Genomic DNA, 27984 nt, shown 5'->3' with positions numbered 1-27984 from the left:
ATAAAGTAATTTCAGGACGAGCTGTCAATCATGTAGACTGACAGGTCACTCAGCCAATCCAAGCGTCAGATACACACACAGCCTGGCCCGAGGCCGAAAACTTCTCCTCGCGTAACCGAGTGTTTCTGCCGTGTAGGCCCCGCCCCTTCCCGGCGCGCTCCGCCTCAGCTTCGGGGCTGGAGTGAGACTGGCGGTTCGTGCGTGCTCTTTCCTCCCTCCCTGGAGGCCTCGCTGTTATCAGCCGGCTGGGTACAGGCTTTGTGGCCTCGGATCTGGGCGGAGACAGCCGGGGACGCTCACGTACACGGGGCAGGCGGCCTGCGAATACAGCATCGTGGACGCGCCCGTCCCTCTTCTCGACTGCTGCCGCTGCGACGAGCCTTGTCTGAGGCTGGACCGGGGGGGAATTCCAAACACGGGGCCCCGGCAGGGGAGACTTCACCAACGTTATCAACTGCAGCGGCAACATGGCGAGCGCCTCGTACCACATCTCCAACCTGCTGGAGAAAATGACGTCCAGCGACAAGGACTTCAGGTGAGCGCTGCACGGAGTGCTGTCACCTGCAGGGCCGGCGAGGAGGCGCGTCCCGGGGAGAAGCGGCGCCGGGGGCTGAGCACGGGGGTGCGGCCTGTCACTCACTGCCAGGCGCTCACACTAGGCCGCGGCTCTGGAAGCGTGTGCTCGGTGATCGCCCCATGTGCTGTCAGCGGCGCCTGATGTCATAGGGCTCATGTGGGGGACCGTACCCATCACTCACCCCCTCACTCCTCACACCAGGGTCCTGGCAGGGTTCAGCAAAAAACGCTTCCATACTGATAATACAACCGTCTGCATCCGTTATGTTATAGGGGCTCAATGCCGGAAAAAAAACTGTTCAGTCTTATTCTAATGCATTCTGAATGGAGAGCAATCCGTTAAGGATGCATCAGTTCAGTCCCTCTTACGGTTTTTGGCTGGAGAAAATACAGCAGCATGCTGCGACCAAATGCCCTTAACACTTGCCGAATCCGGCATTAAAATTGCCGCATTGACGTTTCCATTCTTCTGTTCCGTGCATGCGCAGACCTTTTAAATCTGAAAAAAAATACCGGATCCATTTTTCCAGATGACACCTGGAGAGACGTTTGCGTCCGGATTGCTGGATCCGGCAGGCAGTCCCTGCAATGGAACTGCCTGCTGTAATCCTCTGCCGCAAGTGTGAAAGTAGCCTAATCTTCAACATTGCCAAGACGGATCCGCCATGAACTGCATTGAAAGTCAATGGGGGACGGACCCGTCTTCTATTATGGCAGAGAAAACTGATCCGTCCCCATTGACTTGCATTGGGGGTCATGCCTGATCCGTCTTGCTCCGCATCCCAGGACGGAAAGCAAAATACAACATGTTGCTGTTTGCTCTCCGGTATGGGAACGCAACTAAACGGAATGGAGTGCATTTTGGAGCTTTCCGTTCTGTTCAGTTTTGTCCCTATTGACAATGAATGGGGACAAAACGGAAGCGTTTTTTTTTTTACGGTATTGAGCCCCTATGACGGATCTCAATACCGGAAAACTAAAACGCTATTGTGAAAGGGGCCTTAGCCAGTCCATGCTGGTGTATTTCATTACGGGGATAAGTGGCTCATCTGGCGCTGCTTATCTCTAGTAGTAACAAAGGATCAGCTCGGCTAAAATCCCCCTGTTATTGGGGAATCTCCAGATATCTCGTGTCCACTGCCGGCTTTTATCTGTCCAGCCAATGACTATCGCCCTTCACTATCGAGTCACTGGATCTGGGAGGAGCTGAAAGATTGGGACCAAGCCTGTTGAACCCTTACCCTGGGTTCACACCTGAGCGTTGCGCAAACGCGCGTTCTAGTCGCGCGTTCTTATGCGCGTTTTTGTAATAGTAAACGCGCGTTTGACGCGCGTTTGTGTCATTGACTGCAGTGTCCTATGGCCACAAACGCTCGTCAAAACGCCCCAAAGAAGCTCAAGTACTTGTTTGAGCGTCGGGCGTTTTACAGCGCGTTCGTACGCGCTGTAAAACGCCCAGGTGTGAACCATTCCCATAGGGAAGCATTGGATTTCATGTCTTGAGCGTTTTACAGCGCGTTTGAACCCAGGGTTAAGGTATGGTGGCAGTGATCACTGTGTAGCGGCGATTCCGTAGAAATGGATAGGATTGCAGTGCGAGTCACAAGACCAGTGTCCTGGCCCCCATGGGATGTAATAAAATGGATAATGTTGCAGATTTCACCCATTTCCTCATAACGGCAAAATCTACAGAATTTGCAGTTTATGCTGCGTACCATCAAATTGGCCATTTATCCCATGTGAATGGGGTTTCTAAAGCCTCACTACCTCATATTGTACTGTACGTATGTGAACTTGGCCTGATGCTGACACTTAGATTATCTGAGCTCCAGAATGTGAAGACCGTGCAAAATCATTGGCTTTGGATCTGCTTTGCAGGATTTTGTGGACTCCTTGTGTCTGGGTTAGGCTCCATGCACACATTGCAGATTAGGCTACTTTCACACTGGCGTTTTGACTTTCCGTTTGGGAGATCCGTTCAGGGCCCTCACAAGCGGTCCAAAACGGATCAGTTTTGCCCTAATGCATTCTGAATGGAAAAGGATCCGCTCAGAATGCCTCAGTTTGCCTCCGATCAGTCTCCATTCCACTTTAGAGGTGGACACCAAAACGTTGCTTGCAGCGTTTCGGTGCCCGTCTGATGAAACTGAGCCAAGCGGATCCGTCCTGGCACACAATGTAAGTCAATGGGGACTGATCCGTTTTCTATGACACAATCTGGCACAATAGAAAACTGTTCCGTTCTCCATGGACTTTCAATAGTGTTCAAGGCGGATCCGTCTTGGCTATGTTACAGATGATACAAACTGATCCGTTCTGAACAGATGCAGACGGTCGTATTATCTGAACGGATCCATCTGTGCAGATCCATGACGGATCTGCGCCAAACGCCAGTGTGAAAGTAGCCTTACATGCGTTTTTCCTTGTTGATTTTTGTGTGGAAAAACACAATTTGACAAATCTCACGTATACTTTGTGATTTTCTTCTGTGTGGATTTTTATTGCAGATGTCACTTTTTGCATCAAAATCTGTAATTAATTTACGTGGATTTGGTCGTGAAACGCTGAGAAATCCACGTGGAAGTTCTCTTTGTAGCCCTTTTCACACAACTGTTTTTGAAAGACGCTTAAAAATTCAGTCTTCTGCCCCTGACTGGTAGCACCCATCTGGACCTTCATTGCAAACTACTATCAATTCATTCATAACTTCTAGAAGTGACATAAGAAAATGTGCTGTAGAATCGTTATTACATATGGGATGGAAGTAGGTGCTAAAGCAAACATGACAGGGGAGGTGACGGGTATTGCTGAGCGAACTGGTGGTTTCAAGTTTGGCGTACAAGGTTCAGGTTATCCGAGAATTCTGTTATGGATTCCGCTACCACGGACCATAACTTATGGAATCCATGATGGAATTCTTAGATAACCTGAACCTTGTACGCCGAACTTGAAACCACCAGTTCGCTCATCCCTGGTCCTGATGTGAGGCTTTCTATAGCTTTGCCCGGTTGCTCTCAGACAGCTCTTGTGCCCGTATACAATGATGATTACTTTTTCTTGTGGTCCGCATTCGTATGAAGTTACATTGGTTATCGTACCGTGGATGTTCCCGCCTGCGTAATACGTTCAGTAAGGAGTCAATGTGCGCATGGCTCTGCCGTATGTGGAAGCTGGTACCAAGGAAGACTGGAACACTTGCCATCGGCAAAGAAAAGATTGTGCCCAAGAAACACTCGGTTGCACTGGGCAAGCAATAGTAATGCTTTGTGTCTCATCCACATCTTTACTCTTTCCTGCAGGATACCAAATCTGAGGCACAATGTAAGCTGGTGGAAGAAAAACATCCTGGCATCAACCAGTAGAGTTGTGAATATACTAGAAACCATGATAAGGCTACTTTCACACTAGCGGCAGGGTAGTCCAGCAGGCTGTCCCGGCGGGTGAACAGCCTGTCAGATCCGTCCTGACGCTAGTTCATGTGTGCCCCCTGACTGCCGCTCCGTCCCCCCATTGACTATAATGGGGGGCGCAGTTCCGGTGGCAGCGCACGGCATCCAGCTATCTCTCGCCGTGCGCTGCTGCCGGACTCCGCCCCCGCCCCCATTATAGTAAATAGGTACAGAGTTGCAGTCCGGGGGCACACATGAACTAGCGGCAGGATGGATCCAACACCTTGGACCCCCGCCGATCAGCTGTTTGAGAAGGGACCTGCGCTTGCAGTAGAGCCCGTGGCCTTCTCGCAGCTTAGTCTAGGCCGAGTCATGCCATGTTCACCAGTCACATGACCTAGGCACAGCTCAACCCCATTGGAGTGAATGTTGATGAGCAGGGGACCTTTGTATCAGCCTGGAGAACATTTTTTTCTAGAGGAATGGGATGAAGTCATGAGCTGGGTAGGGATTACTCTAGAAAAATATATATATATTTTTTTTTAAGGACCGCCAAATATTTAAGTGCAGGAAAACCAAAAAAGAAATAGCTGGCCTGTTCCTCCAATAATGAAGAGTGGCAGTTTGCTTGTGCCCACTACCGCTCCATTCTTTCTCCTTGGGAGTGCTAGCAGAATACAGTGCTATTTCTATCTCGTCTGCTTATTTTCTCCAGCACTGTATAGTGTAAATGTATGCAGCACACTCCATTGCTTTTTGCTCAGCGAGGTGTGCGGTCCTCCTCTATTTACCCTCTTGCATGTGTTCTTTGCCTGCTGCGCCGTTCCTCTAAACCAGGACTACTTAGAAATCTGGGCGAGACTCAGGGCTGTGGAGTCGGTAAGACAGTTGAAGTGAACAGGGCGAGCCATAATAGTTGTGAGGTTACTGGGCTTGCAATAAAAAGCGAGAAGACCGTGGCGCTACTGTGAGCGCCACTGCCTTCTCAAACAGCTGATTGGCTGCAGTCTGACACCCGGGATCTCCCTAATCATATGCTGATGATCTATCCAAAGGATAGATCATCAGTAATCAAAAGGTACAGAACCCCTGCGGATCAGAAGATGGACAAATAGGAAACGGCATGCAAGACCAGAGTTGCGAGGAGTAGTTGAGTATGATTCTTTACATTGCAGAGGCAGGCTGCAAGCTCCTGTGAAAAGTTATTTATTATTTAACAACCCCTTTAATTCGGTCTTCCCCTTTCTGGTTGGCAGATCTGAGATGACTGGAGGCATGCCTAGTAATGAACTTCCTCCTCTGGTCTTTAGAGGAGAAACTCACCACTGAGCATGTGCAGCACAGCACCAGGCATTGTAACTAAAGGCCTTGGAGCAGCAGTGAGATGCCTGGTATAAGGGACAGGAGAGAACATGGGAGTGGGTAGAGGTGATCATCACCACTAGAACACTCTGCTTTTTGCTGTTTATAGTATACGGGACCAGAGAGAACACAGGAGAGGTGAGAACTGATTATCTATCACCACTAGAACCCTCTGCTTATCGCTGTGTATAGTATGAAGGACAGGAGAGGTGAGAACTGATTCTCTCACCACTAGAACCTTCTGATTATCTCTGTGTATAGTAGGAAAGGAGGGGGGGGGGGGGGCAGGGGACTGATTATCTATCACCATTAGAACCCCCTGTCTATCACTGTTTATTGTATGAGGGACAGGAGACGTGAGAACTGATTATCTGTCACCACTAGAACACCCTGCTTATCAATGTTTATAATATTAGAGATAGAAGAGAACGCAGGAGAGGTGAGAACTAATTATCTACCATCACTAGAACACCCTGCTTATCACTGTTTGTAGTATGAGAGACAGGAAAAGTGAGAACTGATTATCTGTCACCACTAGAACACCCTGCTTATCACTGATTCTGATAAATAAAGGCCTTAGAGCGATAGAACATAAAATATATTTGATTAGCATTTCTAAACTTATATGAAAATTAATAAATGAATCGCATTTTCTTTTTAATGCTGCAGTTGGTACATTTCTACTGACTTCACCCAAAACTAGAGTGAACTTTGACTCCACAGCCCTAGCGACTCTGCAGCCTGCGCCAATGACCTTACTATAGCAGAGCTGGCATTACGTCCTGATTAACTGTTCATGCACATTCCTAATGCTGCTATTCGGCCTGACATCATCAGGATAATTAACAAGCCAAAAGATGTTTATCACTAAATCTTCCTGGACTACATTGGGGGGGGATGTAAAACAAGTCGTCATTTGCTGCGTCATCGTGCCTCATAAGTAAGTGTGTCTGTGCCCCTTTTTTTAGGAGACCATTGGGCATTTTTACATGGGCCAGTTATTGTGAAAGAAAGGACAAAATCTCTGTATTTCCATGTACAGATCAGTGGAACGAGCACATAGACATTGCTTGGCCACATTCTGAGAACGGCTGAATAAGGCACCTCCCGGCTACTGCGCATGCCAAGGAGATGTCCTGTTCATTTACATGGTGCTAGTGAGCGGTGAGCGGCAGAAAGGTACTGCACGTGCTTCTGAAGGAGCTGCACTGAGAAAATACAAGAGGACCGGATTGAAGATCTTTCAAACAGAACATTATTGTGTGTGAAAAACAAAACCCAGATGTATGGCTCGGATGAAAGGCTCTGACATATACTGCTGTATACTCATACATTGGTGTATGTTGCCCATAGACTTCATGCTGAAAAAAGTATCCCTTGGTATTTATACTATTGTTTGCTGGATGGATATGTCAAAGTGTAGTCCACTCTGGTTTTCATGCAATATATTAAAGAAGGGTACACCAGCACAATGGAGGTCAAAGGGGCAGTGGTCCACGTTTGTTGAATGGGCCACACTGGACATACACACTGGGAGCTTTTCTAGGTGCATACCGCAGACATATGGCTCTAAAGTGATGTGACCAGGGCCTGACAAACCAGTCAACTGTCTGCCGTATTCCTCAGGGCTGAAAGGATGGGGAGCTCTACCCTAGTTAGTACAGCAGACTCACAAGTAGCGTTGTTGTGATACCAAATTTTTGATACGATTTTGATACCATAAAAAAGTATTGCGATACTAGATACCACGCGAAAAAAATAAACCAAAAAAGCCATGTGCATTCCGCATAAAAAAAAAAAAGGCGAATCGGGCAGTGTTTATTTTTCTGTTCCGGCATTCACTGCGTAGATTTTTTTTCTATTTTAATAGTTTGGACTTTTCGGATGTGGCGATATGTGATATGCTTATTTATTGTTTATATATTTTATATGTAATTTATACTTAATATTTTGGTGGTGGGGGGGGGGGGGGTTCCGAGAAGGAACGCCCAGGAGAGAAGCTGATGTCTCCTCCCCATCGCTCCGATAGTACTAATAAGCATACGGAGCAGGAGACTGTAACTGGGGCAGAGCGGGAGAACGGAGCGGCGCCTAGGAATAATAGGTGCAGGGAGGTCCCTGGGCGCCGCTCTGTCACACTTAGACCCTAATTTCAATTTTCATATATGTAGTTACTAATAACATGATATTCCAGAATCAGTTACTATTAGACTGACTCACCCCATATTTAATAAGATTCAGCCCTTAGCAACCAGTCTGCATAAAACTGCAATCTCACTATTCAGTTAAGATGGCCGCCTCTGCCCTCACCCTGAGGCTAATCCCGCCTGCCCTCACTAGCCAGTAACAATAGCCCCCCAAAAGTGTCAGTAACTAGAGCCCTCCCCCCTAAAGGGTTAATCTCCTGCAGCACAAAGTGGTCCTCTTACCACATGTTGCTTTCATTTATACACTGAGCAGAGGCAGATCTCCCTTCCCTGGTCTGCGCTGCTTCGACTCTGCATTCTCCAGCTCTGCTGAGTGAGGGAGCGTCTGCCAAGCGCAGGGACAGGGAGAAGTGCACACAGCCCAGGCACTGTTATCAGCTGCTGGGGAGGACCTGGCTTTACTTACAGTCCCTGGCTGTCTGTAATCTGACCCTGCACGCTGTGTGTCCTCCGTCCTTCAACACATAGACGGACCATGCCTAGCAACCTGATTTTAAGCACAGGTAAAAGTAGGCAGCACAGGGAACAAAACTGTGGAATTAAGGGGTAATTGAATACACAGTGAAAAGTTGAAATAGGGCCACCAAGGAGATATTAATCACTACAATCCAATACTCCCAAAAAATATATATATGACAGTTATACTTGAACTAAGTCCGAACCCAATAAAAAGGTCGTCCTATCATTGGTGGCGCAGTGCGCCCTCCCCTCCTCCGCCCCTCTCTCCCCATTGGTGGCAGCAGCACAGGGGGAGGGAGACACTGCTTCCTTCTTCCCTGTGCTGCCGAGAAAACATGAGCGCGCTCATGTTCAGAGATATTGGACTCCGCAGAAGCGCAGGCCAGTATCGAAAAAATGGAAATTCCGGTATTGTATCGATACCGGGACAAAAGTATCAATTGGGTATCGAAATTTCCATACCCGGAACAACCCTACTCACAAGTAGAACACGGTCCAGCAGCTTCTCGTTCCTATTCCCTTCCTGTATTCTGCATGTAAAGCTTCAGAACCTCCTGGGTCCTCCAAACATGGCTGCAGAAATACCGTCCACAATAGGCTGGAGGGGGGGGGGGGGGTTTCCTGAAACAATGCTGAGAGGTGAGGTAGAACAGATCTATGGGATGTGTGGGTGAAAGAAAAAACATTACATCAAGCAAAAGCACAAAATATACAGTGAAAGGCATTAAAGGAAATGTCGCCAAGAGTTTTTTTTCTGCCAATGAAAACTAGATAACGCACATCCACATCTGTTCATTTTCTGATTGTAGATTTCTTTATATCCTGAAATGATTATAGGGGCGGCGATCTTGCCTGAGCTGCTCATAGCAGCATTAAGAAAATTACTTTACGGCAGCCAATTGGTCCATAGACACAATGGGCAGGAGGGGATCCTTATTGACTTCTACGGGAGAGTCTTCTAGACATGTTCTGTGACCTGTGCAGAGGTCATTGTACAAGGAAAGAATAGATAAGCTCTGACAACCACCTATTGTGGATTGTGGATCCTGTCTTAGGGCTCTTTCACACCTGCGTTCTTTTCTTCCGGCATAGAGTTCCGTCGTCGGGGCTCTATGCCGGAAGAATCCTGATCAGGATTATCCTAATGCATTCTGAATGGAGAGAAATCCGTTCAGGATGCATCAGGATGTCTTCAGTTCCGGACCAGAACGTTTTTTGGCCGGAGAAAATACTGCAGCATGCTGCGCTTTTTGCTCCGGCCAAAAATCCTGAAGACTTGCCGCAAGGCCGGATCCGGAATTAATGCCCATTGAAAGGCATTGATCCGGATCCGGCCTTAAGCTAAACGTCGTTTCGGCGCATTGCCGGATCCGACGTTTAGCCTTTTCTGAATGGTTACCATGGCTGCAGGGACGCTAAAGTCCTGGCAGCCATGGTAAAGTGTAGTGGGGAGCGGGGGAGCAGCATACTTACCATCCGTGCGGCTCCCGGGGCGCTCCAGAGTGACGTCAGGGCGCCCCACGCGCATGGATGACGTGATCGCATGGCACGTCATCCATGCGCATGGGGCACTCTGAACGTCATTCTGGAGTGCCCCGGGAGCTGCACGGACTGTAAGTATACCGCTCCCCCTCTCCTACTATGGCAACCAGGACTTTAATAGCGTCCTTGCTACCATAGTAACACTTAAAGCATTTTGAAGACTGATCCGTCTTCAAATGCTTTCAGTTCACTTGCGTTTTTCCGGATCCGGCGTGTAATTCCGGCAAGTGGAGTACACGCCGGATCCGGACAACGCAAGTGTGAAAGAGGCCTTATCTATACACAGAGGTGATATCATTACAGGCAGGGTTAGAATGACAGATGAGCAGATAACTGCAGTAAACTGATCTGTACAGAATGAAAAAAGAGCCTATTAGGCTTAGCAGCCAGTGCAATAGCTGTAGGATTTTGTTTTGTTTAAATATAAACATTGACATGGAAAATTAAAGTAACTGTCTTATTTATTTGCTAGTTTATTAGTTAGGCATGTATACCCTACCTTATAAAAACCGCTTTCATTAATATCCCCTGTCCCTTTCCACTGGGGCTAGCTATGGCTTCTGTCTTTCCTTTAGTGTAAACAGAAGACGCTGCATGCCTGCATTAGGCTTCAGAGTGAGGAGGCATGTCTCTCAGTAATTCAATCTGATTGGCTGGCAGGAAGCTGCTGACTAAGGGTGCATTCACACGACCGTAAGTGTTTTGCGGTCCGCAAATTGTGGATCCGTGAAACATGGATACCGGCCGTGTGCGTTCCGCATTTTGCAGATCGGCCATGGCTGGTGCTATATAGAGAATGCCTATTCTATACGCGGATAAGAATAGGACGTTCTCCATCTATTTTGGGGGGCCGCGGAATGATACAACAGATGCGGTCAGCACACGTCCATATCTTTTGCGGCCCCATTGAAATGAATGGGTGTGGATCCATTTATACGGTCGTGTGACTGCACCCTAAAGCAAGTGTGTATGGGAAGCGAGGGAAAGCAGTTTTGGCGTCAGAGAACTGGCAGAGGAGCCATCTTCAGAAGATCCTCATATTGTAGGGTCAAAACAGCTGTAACTAAGGGAAAACAGTGGTATGGGAAGAAACTAAAGATTGCTTTATGCATAATGCTGCTGCAGTAACATATGCTAAAAAAAATTTTTTTTATGTAAACATAACAGACTTTAAAACATCACTAAAAATTCGTAAAAAAAAAAATGTTACATATAAAAATTTGATTTAAACAATAGGTAATTTTCGGATGACACATTCCCTTTAAGAAGGATGAAATATGCATGAAGGACACCACATTCCTGGCTCCTTTCATACTGCGTTTTGCAGTGTCTGGCAGGTTTCCGTAGGACTGCATGCATTTAGTGGATGCCTCTGAGAAGCACCAGTCTCATGTTAAAACCCCTTATACCACTATTTACCACTACTTTCCCTGCAAACGTGCACGGAAAACACTCAGTTATAGGAGACTTTCAAACTGCAAATATTTTTTATTTTTTTTGCAATGCTAAGTACCCTTTATCTTGTAGTCAGTTGTTCATGTCTTTTGTTTTGTTCTTTGTAGATTCATGGCAACTAATGACCTAATGACTGAGCTTCAGAAGGACTCCATTAAACTGGACGATGATAGTGAGAGGAAAGTTGTGAAGATGATTTTAAAGCTTTTGGAAGATAAGAATGGTGAAGTTCAAAATCTAGCTGTGAAATGGTAAGCTCCCTCAAGTAATGTGAATCTTGTCCTTCCACCGGTTTTTGCCAGTGCATTAAAGGGATATTTCAGCTTTGATAACCTGTCCAGGGTACCCCTACGGATCAGCTATTTTTGGCGATAGCTGGCAATGGAAACTAAACATTGGGCGGAGCAGTTTCCCTGCATCAAGGATTCGTTTAATTCACGTGACCACAGAGCGTGAGTGAAGAGAAGCCTCTCTCTCACTGCTCCGTGGCCTTCCGTCCACACTGCCAGGGCCTTACGTGCACACATCGTCAGCGCGCTAGCTCACTGTGTGTGACGTCAGGTCCCACCCAGTGCATGCCGGGAAGTGGGAAGAAGATGCGGTCCGTCTCTTGCAGACTCCATGTCAGCACACTGCCACGAAAGGTAAGTATAAGTTAGCAAGGGGTGGGGGGGGGGGGGGTGTACCTGCACAGGCAGCACTGATTGGTTACCTCCCCTCGGTACCCTTACTGCAGACTGCTGGCAATTCATTCATAACTTCTAGTAGAAATAATAAAGGAACGGCACATCATAGAGCCATAAGAATAGATGCTCCAGAATTATTATTACATGGGGAATGCATGCAGCTATTTACACAGGCATGTCCAGGGTGGTGAAAGGTCTTATTTAAGCATATCAGTAGATGGTAATATACATGCACTTTTTAAAGCGTCCAGTAGAACATTATATACATTGCATAGGTTAATGTAGAGGTCAAAGCAACACTCATCTGACCCCTCAGCCGAATATTGCTCAGGAGACAGTACTCGCCAGTGCTACGAGTTCTTGTGATCACATTTTCTGGTGAGGTTTTGTGCACTTTGTGCTTGCAGACAGTCTATTCACTGAACAGAACATCATGTATGAGATTGCGATGTACAAAAGTTCATATGTTGTGCTTATAATATGTGACATTTGAGATGTGTTTTTTTTTTTTTTTTTTTTTTTTTTTTTATCTAGTCTTGGTCCTCTTGTAAGTAAAGTAAAAGAATATCAAGTGGAGACTATTGTGGACACTCTCTGCACTAATATGTTGTCTGACAAGGAGCAGCTACGTGATATATCTAGCATTGGACTGAAAACTGTAATTGGAGAGCTTCCCCCAGCTTCCAGTGGTGAGTTAAAGAATATTCCCCCTAATATTGCACCCTCACCAGGCAGATGCTGTTGGGGACTTGCTGAATGCTAGCGTGTTTTGGATGTCTGTGTCCTGTAGTAGTATTAAAGGGATTGTGCATCGATTTATATTGTAGACCTATGTTCCCTTACGTAGTCCTGTACTGTACAATCCAGCCTTCTGAAATAATGTCTTGTCCCATGTGACCGCTGCAGCTAATCATGACATCCTTATAGGTGTGCTCTGGGTTATATTGAGACCCTCATAGGGGCAGGGGCGGTATTCTGTTTTATTTTATTCTTAATCAAAATCTGCACAACTTGGTGTTGAAATTTCTGCAGCAGTTTCACTATATGTGCACATGGTCTTAGTGTTCTTTTACTCATTGAAGATGTTCTGGTCAGTAATGAGCACTGATTGACAATACAACGTGTCAATTATTGCTTAATATGTACATGGAGCATATCTTACACTAAATGTGATTAACATAATTGTTTTCATTCTAGGGTTGGGCAATATCAAAAATATTCCCACGATAACTTAGAGATATATATATATATATATATATATATATATATATATATATTAGAAGGAAAAAAAAACACTTGGGGCCACAAGGAGACGTTAGACTGTGTGGGGGCAGCCACAAGGGGACTGCCCCTCCACTCGCTCCTGTCCTGCCCTGCTCAGCCTCAGCGGCCTAGACCGTCATCTGACTCCGCCGTCGGTGGGCGGAGACTGCAATATGGGAGCCAGTGTGGAGGAGTCGGGGTGGTCGTTGCGGGTAGCAATTGGTATGTAATCATGCAGAGGCAGGCGGGCGGCCGCTGACGCAGATTTTTAAACGGTTAGTACACATGACCGATTTTATGACGTCGCAAAATACTGATTCTTAATACCGCGGTATACCGCCAACAGCGGTATATCGCCCAACCCTACTTAATTCAGGTTGCTTGTCTACAGCAGCACATCCCCCGTTTATATGATATGCTGCCAAAAAACAGCTATTCTTAGGATAGAAACAATCTGGTAACCTGAGAAATGAGGTTGGTGTAGCTTTTCGTCATACAGAGAATAAAATTTATTTGCTAAAACGTGAATGCCGGAACCATTGGCTCAGTGTTTTTTGCTCTTGCAGTTAAAATAGTCAGTTGTTCCTTAGCGAACTGGAATTTTTTTCTGGTTTGTCAGTGCATGTGTATTTTAGACCAATTTGAGCATGAGACCTTAACCAGTTTTGACACATGGCGGACATTGGAACTGATCGTTTAATTCCTTAAACCGGATGGCGGTCATCAATAATCGCCATTTGGTGTCAGTTTGCTAACTTTTATCATGTCCATGACTGTGTCCTCATTTTTCTTCTGTTGAGTAAGGCAGGATTATACGTGTAGTTGCCCTAAAGTAATTTATTTTATTCCACAGGGTCTGCTTTGGCTGCAAATGTTTGCAAAAAGATTACTGGACGGCTCACAAGTGCTATTGCAAAGCAGGAGGATGTATCTGTCCAGCTGGAAGCCTTGGACATCATGGCGGATATGCTGAGCAGGTAAAATATGTCTGATCTTTCTACTGGACTGAAGCAGTGGACAGGAAATATTGATCTTATCTCGCCGTATCGGTGATCTCTGATGCTGTGAGTTCCAGCCTTACCACAGGTCTGTTGTTCTTTACTGCACCATAGATCATTGTGATGACCTGGACACGGACTGTATTTCCTCTACTGCACATGCTCATGGGAAACGGGCCCACACACTGGGAAGCAGATAGTTTGTATTTCAGTATAGCCGTAGCTGGAGGTGTCGGGATACATACAAGTTGGTTGATATTTGCGTTTCTTTCCTCAGACAGGGCGGGTTGCTTGTTAATTTCCATCCTTCAATTCTGAGCTGTTTGCTTCCACAATTAACAAGCCCAAGACTGGCTGTAAGGAAAAGAACCATCATTGCACTTGGTCATCTGGTTATGAGTTGTGGGAACATTGTATTCATTGATCTCATTGAGCACCTCTTGGCAGAGCTTTCTAAAAATGATTCGATGTCTACCACTAGGACCTATATACAGTGCATAGCTGCTATTAGTAGGCAAGCGGGTCATAGGATTGGTGAGTAAAAAGACTGGGAACATTGCCGTGTTTTCCATTCACTGTAACATGTTATCTAAACGTGTCATAAAATTCCCACTGCAGGCGAATATTTGGAGAAAATCATTCCTCTTGTGGTTAAATTTTGTAATGTCGATGATGACGAACTGCGAGAATACTGCATTCAGGCTTTTGAATCGTTTGTTAGACGGTAAGTTTAAATTCGTGCTTAAGTTGCGATTTGACTCTATTCTTGAGCCTGTGTAAACCCAAATGTGGATGTTACTGAAAATGTTAAAGGGTACAGGTTATCCCCTATCCTCAAGATAAGGGGATACCTATTAGAATGATAGGGGTCCTACCACTGGGACTCCCACGATCACGAGAACGGTAACCTTTTACCCCTCGGAGCTCCCCTAAATGAGCTGCAGGTCGGGCATGTAAACTGCTGCTCCATTCATCTCTGTGGGCGTTCCAGAAATGGCAAAGCGCTGTACTCGGCTGTCTCCAGAACCCCCTGAGCTGAATGGAGTAGCAGTGTGCATGCTTCACCTGCTGGGGGCTCTCCGAGGGTTACAGGGTCCCTGTTCTAGTAACCAGTAGCTTTGTGCAAGTGGGCTCAGAGGAAGTTAAAATATTTTGTACTTCTGATCACCCACAATAACACCCCACCACTGCAGTTCTGACGCTGCTCCGGTCCCCTCTGCTCTCCACTTCCTTTACTGGCCAGGAAAGTACTGCTCGGCCATCACTGGCTGAGATGGACCATTTCTAAGGCCAATGATTGGCTGAGCAGGCCTTTTCTGCAGTGTTGAGAGGATACAGGAGGTCATTGGAACGGTTGCAGAGGAGATTGCTGAGGGTAACTATTGTTGTGTTTAACCCCTGAGTGTACCACCATCAATTTTTGTTCAACTGTCTGAGAGTGCTTGTTTAAACACTATGCTATATTATCTATCCCTTCTGCAGGGCCTGAGAGATGGTACATGCCACAGGTATTTGCTATGGTTTTCCTTAAAGGGGTTGTTCACTCCTTTACTGGTAATGGCCTATCCTCAGTATACTGCATCACTATCTGATGGTTGTCCAACACCCCTCACCCCCACTGACCAGCTATTGTGCAGTAGCTCCGGTGGCATACACGGCTCTGTCCATTGTGCAGTGGACAGAGCTGGTTACCTCATTGCTGCTTCTTTTCATATCACTTGTAAAGGACTGGACAACCCATTTAAATCCTAGTTTCATGCACTGACCTCTAGCCTGTCATTACAAAGAAGTAGGCTTGAGCAAATCGAGCTTTGGATCATAGATCCACAGTGGCTCAGTGGTTAGCACTGGTGCCTTGCAGCGCTGGTGTCCTAAGTTCGTATCCAGCCAAGGACAACATCTGCATGGAGTTTGTATGTTCTCCCCATGTTTGTGTGGGTTTCCTCCGGGTGCTCCGGTTTCCTCCCACACTCCAAAGACATACTGATCGGGAACTTAGATTGTGAGCCCCATTGGGGACAGTTGGATGCTAATGTCTGTAAGTACGTAAAATAAATAAATCCGAAGTCGATTCTTTCATACACTTTTTTTTTTTTAATGCTGTCCAGAGACTGTACAGCATTAAAATGTATTGCCTCCGTGGAGGCAAAATGTCTTCATCGGCTGAAACCTCGGTACCAAACCCAACTTCGGGTGGCTATTTTAAAATGTTCTTTTTAAAGATGCAGGTGTGATTACTGAATTGTTTCACCAAAGTCTTGCGTGACTTTGGCTGAAACAAATTTTGCCTCCACAGAGGCAATACATTTTAATGCTGTAAGAGAGGTCTACGTACAGCATTAAAACAGTGTGTGAACGAATCGACTCAACACTAGACATAAGGTATCCGTTTTGCCTAGAGCTTTCTTGTGAGCAAGTGGCCCATGTGTTCAGTACATATACAAGCAGTGTCCTCTGTGCAGATATCAGGCATCTAAAATGGATGGACACTCGGTACTGACACAGAATGTCCTAACGGTGTATTTAAAAAAAAAAAAAAGTTGCATTAATTCCCTCTTATAAATTGATCGCTAGGAAATGGCATCGCATTGTGATTGTTGGGGACTGACCTCTGGACCCATGACCGATCCTGAGAATAAATGGGCTGTAGTGCTGCTTCCCTTCCCTCTTCCTTGCACAGCAGCGTGCTGGCCACTCGCCGTGCAGCACAGTATCATTCAAGTGAAAGAGTCTGGCTGCGGTTCCCTGTACAGGCAGGTGGTCAGGAGTACTGTCGTGAAGGGAAAGCTTAGAAGCGGATGCAGCACTACACCAACATTGCATCCAGAGGTCAGACCCTCACGCCCCACCTATCGATACGCCATCTCTTTATTAGATGGTAATACTTAACCAGCACAAAATTACATTCACATTGTCTTAATCTTCCTTTTAGATGCCCCAAGGAAGTGTATCCACATGTATCCACTATTATAAATCTCTGTCTCAAGTACCTGACATATGATCCCAACTACAACTATGATGATGAGGATGAAGATGAAAATGCAATGGACGCTGATGGTGCAGATGATGATGACCAAGGTATTGTGTGCTGTTTCAAATATCGATCAGGCATTAACTTTTCTTTTTGTTATCCTTTAAACTATTGGTTGAGATAAAATATATATATATATATATATATATATATATATATATATATATATATATATATATATACACACACACATATATAAAATATTTGCACATATATATATATATATATATATATATATATATATATAGAGAGAGAGATATATATATATATATATATATATATATATATATATATATATATATATATATATATGTGTGTGTATATATGTAAAGGTAGTCTGTCACGACTGTGGACCGTTTTTAACCATTTACATGGCACTGTAGCTCTCCTATTGCCATTTTCAAATATACCTTTGTCCTGATCCCTCTCCTTTTGCCCCTGAAAAACGGGTTTTTAATTATGCTAATGAGGATACGAGCCCAGTAGGCTGTAGTTATTGGTAAAGGAGCCCCCCCTCCTGGGCTCATCGGTGTCCTCATGATGCCGCTGCAAATCTCGCACACAACACATCTTATAGCTCAGTTGGTGAAGCTGCTGCCCACAGAAGGTAACAGACATGGAAATGCATGCCTGTGCAAGATTTGCAGCAGCACCATGATGACGTTGGAGGTGGAGAGAAGAAAAGGATGGGAGGAGCAGGGTTCCTTTCTATTGGGGTGCGGCTGGGATCATTTACCAATAAGTACAGACCCCTGGACTCTTATGAAAACCTGTTTCTACTGAAAAAGAAGAGGAATCGGAACATAAAAGTGTATATGAAAATGATAATAGGAGTGCTATACTACAGTACAAACTGTAAATATGGTCCCCACTGGTGATGGACTTCCTTTAAGGAATTAGTAACTGTTTTAAAGCAGTCACCAACCACGTACAGGTGAAATTCAAAAAATTAGAATTTCTTGCAAAGTTCATTTACTCAATTCTTGAGTAAATTTAGTTTTGTTATTGATAGCAGGCTGATTTTATCTGTAGACTTCACACTAAAGTATAAAACTCTAATATTTCTATCTGGCTGTAGGCAGTGATGATGAGTACAGTGATGATGATGATATGAGCTGGAAGGTGAGACGTGCAGCTGCCAAGTGTCTGGATGCGGTGGTCAGCACTCGTCATGAGATGCTGCCAGAATTCTACAAGACAGTCTCTCCGGCATTGATAGTCAGGTTCAAAGAACGTGAAGAGAATGTTAAGGCTGATGTCTTTCATGCATATCTATCACTCCTGAAACAGACCAGGCCTGTACAAAGCTGGCTTTGTGACCCCGATGCCATGGAGCAAGGAGAGACTCCCTTGACAATGCTACAAAGCCAGGTTGGTGTCTTTATCTACCTCCCATTTTCTGTAATACAATATGGAAAGGTGTTTATATATTATTATGGTATAGAGGTCCCATAAGATACAATATTAATTTGGTTCCAGGAGGACCACTGTATGTTGAAACCATTGTAAGTTGTGTAATTGGGTCCAAACCCCCAAAAGTCATCTAAGACTAGAGAAAATGAAGATTTCAGAAAAATAAGCAGATAACTAAGACAGATAAAACAAGTCCTTATATATAACTGTCAGGAATAGCTGCGAACTAGCATCTAATTCAGTATGTTACTAGAGAAGTGGCCTTTATTTATTGGATCCAGGTCTGAGACATTGTATGTTGAGTCTGATTTCAACTTACGATGGGTAAGAAAAGACCACCGTATATTACACAGCTCCTTACCATTATCAAGACCTCTACTATTGTAAAATAGAAACATAGGCGTTAGGCCTCTTGCACACGACCGTATGGCTTTTTCAGTATTTTGCGGTCCGCAAAAGACGGATCTGCAAAAAATATGCATGACGTCTGTGTGCCTTCTGTTTTTTTTTGTGGAACGGAACAGCTGGTTCCTGATAGAACAGTACTTTCCTTGTCCGTTATGCGGACAATAATAGGACATGTTCTATCTTTGAACGGAAATACGGAAACTGAAGGCATACGGAGTACCTTTTTTTTTTTTTTGCAGATCCATTGAAATGAATGGTTCCGTATACGGTTTGTATACAGAACGCAAAAAAAGTAAACAAAAAAAAAAAGTTCCTGTGCAAGAGGCCTTAATTTGATAAATTGGCAGGGGAAGCTTTCAGTGTCCAGCTGACTTTTTGGCCACATTCACAAACTGGATTATTTTGACAGCATAATCTAAATCCTTTACAAGTAAATCCATATTTGATGTAGATTTCCATTTTGCTGGTGAGTTTAACCATATAAATTATTGAAATCTGCAGCAGTTTTGTAGGTCATGCTATGGATTTTCATTTCTGTAGCATGCAGTCCCTTCTGTGTAAAGCTTTTTTTCTTTTAAGTGTGCACTCCAACCAGTGTAAATGAGGTTAAGTGTATCTCTTGTAACAAGCCCGAATGGTGTGAGACCTAGACATGATCGGGACAAAGGTTTTAAGTCTATGGATGTAAATCTTAAAGGGGCTGGCCTCTTAATGCTTCGGCCCATTGTGCCAGGGTTGGGGATTTGCAAAAAAGTGACCTTTTTTTTTTTTAATCACTGTGAAAACACTATCAAACCCCTTTAAAACAAGCTATATGATCGCTGCCTTGGAAGACCTAAATTCTCCTCCACCTTCCATGACTGTTGCACATGCACATGTTTTACTTTTAATTCACAGATAGCAGGACGTGACAGTATGACCTTACTGGATGTTGAGAATGCAAGTTACTGCATCTCTGCAGTTAAGTGGTGTGGATAACTCACTTGATTTCACAATTAATAGGGACCCCGGCATCTGAGTGGTTAGACACAGCCTACAATCAGGAAGTGCCTGTAGATCTACCTTCAATGCGTGCCTGCTAGGGTTTCGGAGGGTGGCAGTGAAAACTGAAAGACAAGAACTGCCATGTGATGAAAGCCAAGACTTGCAGCGGTGGCAAGGAGTTAATAAACGAACATTAGTAGATAAATATATAAAATTATGTAATAACTTAGCTCCAATGACCTGTGGAGCCCTGTTTTTTTTTTTTGCCCAATTCCCGGATCAGTTCTGGGTTCTAGACATTTGACATTCCAGATAAATCCCCTCCCATGTCTAATCCCGTTCTTCTATCCTGACGGCTCTCCACAGTTATTGTGTGTTGAATCCAGTGTAAAATCCCAGGAATGTTAGAAGCCCGCTGTGCTGTGAGAAGTGGTTATAGTCTGCTTGCTATCAGAACCTCCTGGACTTACAAATACATTCTTGAACAGTCCTGAATGGTCAGAAGTTCAGAACTGTACCAGTGTTAACTTACACTGGTCAGAACTCGGAACCATAGGCAAGTCAATGCTTACAATAGGCAAAATCATAAGCATTACCCTACAGAGTGGGAGTTCGGGCATGCGCACTGCCACTCCATTTATCTCTGTGGCGCCTGACAGAAATTGCTGAGCGCTGTTGTCTGCTCTTTCTGGCAGTCCCGTAGAGATGCACGGATTGGCAGTGTGCATGCTTCAACCTGCCGCCCCCCCCCACCCCCCACCCCCCAAATCTCGGGATCATTGGGGGGTCTAGGAGTTGGAACACTGCAAATCTAATCCTGTAGCTAGGACATAAGTTGAAATAACCAGAATGCTCTTTTAAATGTTGTGCTTAATAGTGTGCCATACATTGGTGTCCATATGTAAGTCAGACACTTAGAGTGAAATTCTTAAAAGGATTTTCCAGGAGGCTAGGGATTTCATCTGGATAGATTATCAGTATCTGATTGGTGGGGGTCCGACACCTGGGACCCCTGCCAATCAGTTTTTTTTTTAGAAGGTATCTGTGTTCTTGTGAGTGCCTCGGCCTTCTCTCAGCATTCCTAGGCTGAGACACGTTCATTGGTCTCACATCCTAGGCGCAGCTCATCTCCATTGAAGTCAATGGGGCTGATCTGTGATGCAAAGCACAGCCGCTATACAATGTACAACGCTGTGCTTGGTTTGCAGATAGAAGGACCCGGCAGTCCCAGGAGCTCTGGTGCCTTCTCAAACAGTTGATCGGCGGTCCTGGGTGTCGGACACCCACCGATCAGATACTGATGTATAAAACCCCTTTAATAAAAATGTGTGCACCACTTGATGAGGGTTCTTTATACTTTTTGTGCCTCCTAGGCACTTTTATGGGAAAACTCCAGTTGCATACATTAAACTGATTCGTCGGCCCCCAATTGTCCGACAGAATCTGAGGGTGTCTCTCTCCTCTGTGGGACAGGTCTCCATCAGAAATTAAATTATTTTTTTACTGTATGGAATAGTGCAGCAGATGGCGCTGTTCCATAGTTATCAAGTAAAAAGCTGCAGAGACCCCCCGCTGATCAGCTGTTTGAGAAGGCACGCGGTCTCGCAGTAGTGGCGTGGCTCGCCTCAGCTTTTCCTAGGCCAGTGACGACATCAATCCCACGGCCTAGGTGCAGCTCAGCTCCATAGAAGGGAATGGGGCTAAGAGCGTTATCTTGCACGGGCACTATACTATGTACAGCGCTGTGCCTGGTTAACTGTGAGAAGGCAACGGCGCCCACCAATCTGAGAGGATGACCAGAGGATAGGTAATCAGTGTAAGCTAACCATAGACTATATAGTATCATTTTAAATGTAAGTGCTACAATATTACTATTTATCTTTATTTAGTCTGTCATTTGTTGAGGTATGAGATCGTCACGGTTTAATCAGCGCTTTTGACCTTTAAGTTTATAATTCCTTTGTGTAATCTCTAGGTACCGAACATTGTAAAGGCACTGCATAAGCAAATGAAGGAGAAGAGCGTGAAGACGCGGCAGTGTTGCTTTAATATGCTGACTGAGCTGGTCAATGTGCTGCCGGGGGCTTTGACACAACATATTCCTGTTCTTGTGCCAGGTAAGTGACATCTCCTATTTGTAGTAGCGTGCTATCTAGAGTAGTTATAGCATGTACTGAACTCTGAAGTCAGGGTTTTTCTGATTTTTCAAAAGCTTTATTTTTTTTTTTCTTGCAGGAATTATCTTCTCTTTAAATGACAAGTCAAGTTCTTCTAACCTGAAGATAGATGCTTTGTCATGTTTGTATGTAATCCTCTGCAATCATTCTCCTCAAGTCTTCCACCCACACGTCCAGGTCTTGGTGGCACCTGTAGTGATCTGTGTTGGAGATCCATTTTACAAAATCACATCTGAAGCCCTCTTAGTCACCCAGCAGCTTGTGAAAGTCATTCGCCCACTGGATCAGACTTCTTCCTTTGATGCGACCCCATACATAAAAGATTTGTTTACATGTACAATCAAGAGGTTGAAAGCAGCAGATATTGATCAAGAAGTAAAGGAACGGGCAATCTCCTGCATGGGTCAAATAATATGTAGTTTAGGTGATAATTTGGGAAGTGATCTCCCCAGTACACTTCAAATTTTCCTGGAGAGATTGAAGAATGAGATCACCCGATTGACTACAGTGAAAGCTCTAACCTTAATAGCTGGATCTCCATTGAAAATTGATCTGAGGCCAATCTTGGGAGAAGGAGTGCCTATCCTTGCCTCATTTCTCCGGAAGAACCAGAGAGCGTTAAAACTTGGCACTCTTTCTGCTCTAGATATCTTGATAAAAAATTATAGTGACAGTCTGACTGCAGCAATGATTGACGCAGTGCTGGACGAGCTTCCACCTCTTATTAGTGAGAGTGATATGCATGTGTCCCAGATGGCAATAAGCTTTCTCACAACATTAGCTAAAGTGTATCCATCCTCTCTGTCAAAGATCAGTGGATCTATCCTTAATGAACTCATTGGGCTTGTGAGGTCGCCGTTACTCCAAGGGGGAGCTCTTAGTGCAATGTTAGAGTTTTTCCAAGCCTTAGTCGTGACATCAACTGTGACTTTGGGCTACATGGATTTGCTGCGCATGCTGACGGGCCCGGTATATGCCCAGAGTACGGCTCTCACCCACAAGCAGTCGTACTATTCCATTGCCAAATGCGTAGCAGCCCTTACTCGAGCCTGCCCAAAAGAGGGACCGGCTGTCGTTGGTCAGTTTATCCAAGATGTTAAAAACTCTAGGTCTACAGATTCAATTCGTCTGTTGGCTTTGCTTTCTTTAGGTGAAGTTGGACATCACATTGATCTCAGTGGACAGCTCGAGCTAAAATCGGTTATATTAGAAGCCTTTTCCTCTCCTAGTGAAGAAGTGAAATCTGCAGCATCTTATGCACTTGGAAGTATCAGCGTAGGCAACCTACCAGAGTATCTGCCCTTTGTCTTACAAGAGATCACTAGTCAACCCAAAAGGCAATACCTCCTACTTCATTCCTTGAAAGAAATAATAAGCTCTGCATCAGTAGTGGGCCTTAAGCCATATGTAGAGAACATCTGGGCTTTACTACTGAAACACTCTGAATGTGCTGAGGAAGGAACCAGGAATGTTGTGGCCGAATGCTTGGGCAAGCTGACACTGATAGATCCAGAGACTCTGTTACCAAGGCTCAAAGGGTATTTGGCTGCAGGTATGTATCAGAATAATAACTGCGATGTGTAAGGAGTCATGCTAGTAATGTTTTATGGTTGGTCTGCTTGAATTTTTTATTTTTTTTCCTTCTACTGAGACCGCTTCCTGCATATTATCTCTAGTGACTACCTGATAGTGACCTGAATTCATTAGCTTGGACTCCCATGTTCCTTCCATAAATATACTGACTGTGTCCATCTTATTTAGTTGGTCAGACATGTGGCCCCTGCTCAGTGCCTGGGCTAGGCAAGCTGTGCTTTTCAGTTTGCGCTAATTTCCAGTAAGGTTTGACTGAACAAAGTGCAAGAGATGGGTAGACGCATGCGTATTCCATAATTTGTTGTTTTTTAAAGGCATATTGCTGACTTGGTGTTAGGACCCGCATGCTAGGTGCTTTCAACATTCTGCTAGTTTTAAGGATAAGCACATGTTCCAAAGATTGGACCACAGTGACCCTTCAGCAACTTGTATGCACAGTGTGTGGGCAGGAGTGTTGCTGTGAGAAAAAACTGTGAAGGAATAGCAGTGTTTTTAAAGGGATTGGTTGGGTCATTTTACATTTTAAGAAAAAAACTGCTCCCAACTGAGGTGGGTCAACACTGTGTCTATTGATTGGCAGAGTGGGCACCACCTTTGTGATGAGAAGGACCAGACCAGTGAGGGATCATGAATGATCTTAACTGGAGTGGTGGGGAATCAGTAAAGGGAGTATTGATTATTTTTATTTTATTTTTTCATGCAGAGCCTTTTTATTTTATTTTATTTTTTTAACAAGGAAAATGTAGCGTGTTGTCTTGTCATTCCAGGATTTTAATATTGGTGGGCTTTTCTCAGGATAGGCCATCAGTACATGATCGGCAGGGGTCTGACGCCCCACTCTCCTACCACTCTGCGTAGTCGCAACACCAGAACTACGCTGCTCCATCCATCGTGCAGTGGATGGAGCTTGTTGCTGCACTGCTCCCATTCAGCCTCAGTTGGAACAGCACTGTGGTTGTCCACTCTTTACTACACAATGGACAGAGCTGTGTATCTCTGGTACTGACTTTCGGCACTCTACTCTATCCTCAGGACTCCTTTAAGCAACACTATGTAGCCTTTTCATTCTGAAGTTTGCAGAGATGGATAAGGATATAAAGATGTAAAATGAAACTTTCCCTTGTAACATCTCGTTTTTTTATTGAATTAAAATCTGTCTGGAATTTGCATCCTAATTTTCTTCATTTCTTCTAGGTTCATCATATGCACGGAGCTCTGTAGTAACAGCTGTTAAGTTTACAATTTCTGATCATCCTCAGCCCATTGATCCTCTGCTGAAAAATTGCATTGGTAAGCTTAACATATTGATAACGGTAATATCTGTATAGTGGATATTCATGGGACTAAAGGGGGACTAAATCACACTGTCTCTCCAGATCACACAATTGTATTAGGTCTGCAATTTTTGTAGTTACAGTTGTGGTTGATATTGTTTATACCGAGTATTATGACATGCCTAGCATAACCCTATAGTTAGTTATAAAACTGTTATTCTTTACACCAGAACTCACATTTTATTGTCCCCCCCCCCCCCCCCCCCAAACAGGTGACTTCTTAAAGACCTTGGAGGATCCAGACCTAAATGTGAGACGAGTAGCCCTAGTGACCTTTAATTCTGCCGCACACAACAAGCCATCCTTAATCCGAGATTTGCTTGATTCTGTGCTTCCTCATCTTTACAATGAAACAAAAGTCAGAAAAGAACTGATAAGAGAGGTTGGTGAAGGACGTTTAAAGCTTTTCGACAGTCTGTTTTCCCAGTGTATTTCACATGTATTTCTTTTAGGTGGAAATGGGTCCTTTCAAACACACGGTTGATGATGGGCTAGACATCCGGAAAGCAGCCTTCGAGTGTATGTACACTCTTCTCGACAGCTGTCTGGACAGACTAGACATCTTTGAATTCTTAAACCATGTAGAAGATGGCTTGAAGGATCATTATGACATTAAGGTAATGTTAAATCTTCTTTAAGTGTACTGCTGTTAGTATTGTCTAACCTGTTGTACTTAAGTTACCTTAAGTATTATTCATAAAGCCTTATAACTTCCTTTTCTCTTGTAGATGCTGACATTTTTAATGTTGGTGAGACTGTCTACTTTATGTCCAAGTGCTGTACTGCAGAGGCTGGATAGATTGGTAGAACCATTGCGTGCCACCTGTACAACCAAGGTATGTTACTTTTTGTGGTCTGATGTATTCTGGACCAGCTACATATTACATTTTTTATTTTTTGCCATTTTCTTGTTTAAGGGGTTATCTGACCCTTTGTAATTGATGACCTCTCCTCTGGTCATCAGCATCTTATCGGTGGCAGGGGTCCCAATTGTCAGACCCCCAATCAGCTGTTTAAGAAAACCCCTTTGCCGTTACAACCTTTGGCGTCCTCTGGCACTGGTGGTATACAGTGGACATAATCGCAATATGCTACCGATTAGCAGATTATCTAAAATAAATGATTGACCACTAGGCATTCACCCCCGAGTGCGCTCTGCTGTATCATTCAATAAGAGGGGTACACACTACGCTGTGTGGATCATGGAAGGTAAGGGCTTTCTGTAGCTAATTCCATCCAGGATGTTATCCTATTTTAATCAGCTTTGCTAAAACATGAATTTTGTTAATCTGCAGGTGAAAGCAAACTCTGTGAAACAAGAATTTGAGAAGCAAGATGAATTAAAGCGCTCAGCAATGAGAGCAGTGGCAGCACTTTTAACCATTCCTGAAGCAGAGAAGAGCCCCTTAATGAGTGAATTCCAGTCCCAGATCAGCTCAAATCCTGAACTTGCCGCAATATTTGAAAGTATTCAAAAAGATACTTCATCTGCCAACCTGGAATCAATGGACACAACTTAAATATTCCTAACCAAGTGGGACCGTAACATTGATCCATATGATGCACTGAAATTGACAGGTTCAAAATAAGGCAAAAGATTGAAATCTTGCGTATCAAGCTTCACAATGCCCACATTCTTAAAGGAGGGTGTTTGGCTTAATTCCATTGTTGCTTTTTGTAGCCTTTATTCAAAGAATATGTTTCCATAATAAAGAGGTTATTGGTTCTGCCATTTTAAAGATGGTGATAAGTTAGAATATATTATGTGTGAAATCCCTTCCGGCAGCCATCTCCCCTTTAGGATTCAAACTGTTAAAATGGACCATGAACACATTTTATTCCACGTTGTCTCTGGTTTCAGAGCTGAACACATTTAGCTTTTGTATTACTTTTTGTTCCTTGATTCCGCTACATAAAAGGCTTCTCTGGCTTGCAGATCAAAGTCTTTGTAATGTTTGTTACATCAGACACAATTGAGAAGTAAAGACTCCCTTTTAAATTTGTGGTGGTAGAACACTCTCCCTAATCTGCACTTGCATGACCAGGTTCACACATATAATGTCTGTAAGATAGCATGCATTTCTACAGAAACTGCATAATGTTTCGGGTGCAGTTTAACCTTATGGGACTGACGAGCATTTACATGTACTATACTATATTGTCCTAGCGTCTTTGCAGAACACTTAAGCAGTTCAGTGTAAGCACCTGACTGCTCTAGAAAACCTATTCCATCAAGGGTTTTATAAGTTGTGTGAAAATCTAGCTTTTGTTAAAGAGTTGGCCAATTCCTGCCAATGAAATCACAAAAAAGTATCATAGAAGTGCAGATAATTGCCATTTTGGAAATAAAACAAATTGTGTTCATATTACGTACATGGGAACACCAATAAATAAGTGGCTCATGTGCTTTTTTTATTTTGTATTACTCTTCATCAAATATGTTTTTAATGGCACCACATGTGTGTACACTTTGACACGTTAACATGCCAGAAGTAGTGATGGCCAGTTCGCATTGTTCACCCGCGAACATATGCGGGCTGCCATCTTTTATCACAAGTCCGGCGATGCACAGGTAAGTTCTTACCTGTGCCGCGAGCCGATTTGAAAACAAATGCGGTCCATGGGTGCAGGCAGTTCCAGTGGCTTTTTTCTGAACTGCCTGCTCCCGCTGACCACACTTGTTTTCAGACAGGCTCGCGCACAGGCAAGGGCTTACCTGTTCCTCGCCGGACTTGTGAAAAATAGATGGCTGCTCGCATATGTTCGCATGCAAACTGGCCATCACTGGCTAGAAGTATATTGTTTAAAGGGGTCATCCAATTTCAGGAAAAACCCACCCACATGCGTCAGGCCCCTCACAGGTAATATACTTGCCCCACTCCCGGCGCCGCTCCTGCTTCTCCCTGTACACGGATAAAAACATCTGGTGCTGGGGGAGCAGCAGCCAATGGCAGACTGGGACGAGCCTCCCAAGCATCGTGGGTGATGCTAGGGAGGCTCCACCCTGCCTGCCATTGACTCCTCCCCCCCTTCCCCGATACCAGATGTTTTCATCCTTGTGTAGGGAGAAGCAGCGGGGAGGCACCCGGCACATGTGGGCGAGGTTC

General features: G+C 44.5%; 1 protein-coding gene across 1 annotated transcript; it reads left to right on the top strand.

Moving 5' to 3' along the window:
- The first annotated feature begins 163 nt into the window (after window positions 1–163).
- CAND1 (cullin associated and neddylation dissociated 1) lies at window positions 164–27281 on the top strand. Its single transcript, XM_044280464.1, has 15 exons — window positions 164–535; window positions 11098–11241; window positions 12211–12365; window positions 13793–13916; window positions 14215–14471; window positions 14556–14661; window positions 16870–17015; window positions 18047–18339; window positions 21749–21890; window positions 22009–23502; window positions 24738–24833; window positions 25090–25259; window positions 25330–25494; window positions 25606–25713; window positions 26173–27281. The coding sequence occupies exons 1-15, from the start codon at window positions 468–470 to the stop codon at window positions 26395–26397; spliced, it is 3693 nt and encodes a 1230-aa protein (XP_044136399.1). The 5' UTR covers window positions 164–467; the 3' UTR covers window positions 26398–27281.
- The last annotated feature ends 703 nt before the right edge of the window (window positions 27282–27984 follow it).

The sequence above is a fragment of the Bufo gargarizans genome, chromosome 2 (assembly GCF_014858855.1).
Source record: "Bufo gargarizans isolate SCDJY-AF-19 chromosome 2, ASM1485885v1, whole genome shotgun sequence".
In the NCBI taxonomy this organism is placed as follows: domain Eukaryota; kingdom Metazoa; phylum Chordata; class Amphibia; order Anura; family Bufonidae; genus Bufo; species Bufo gargarizans.
This window is presented reverse-complemented; position numbering and strand designations above follow the sequence as displayed.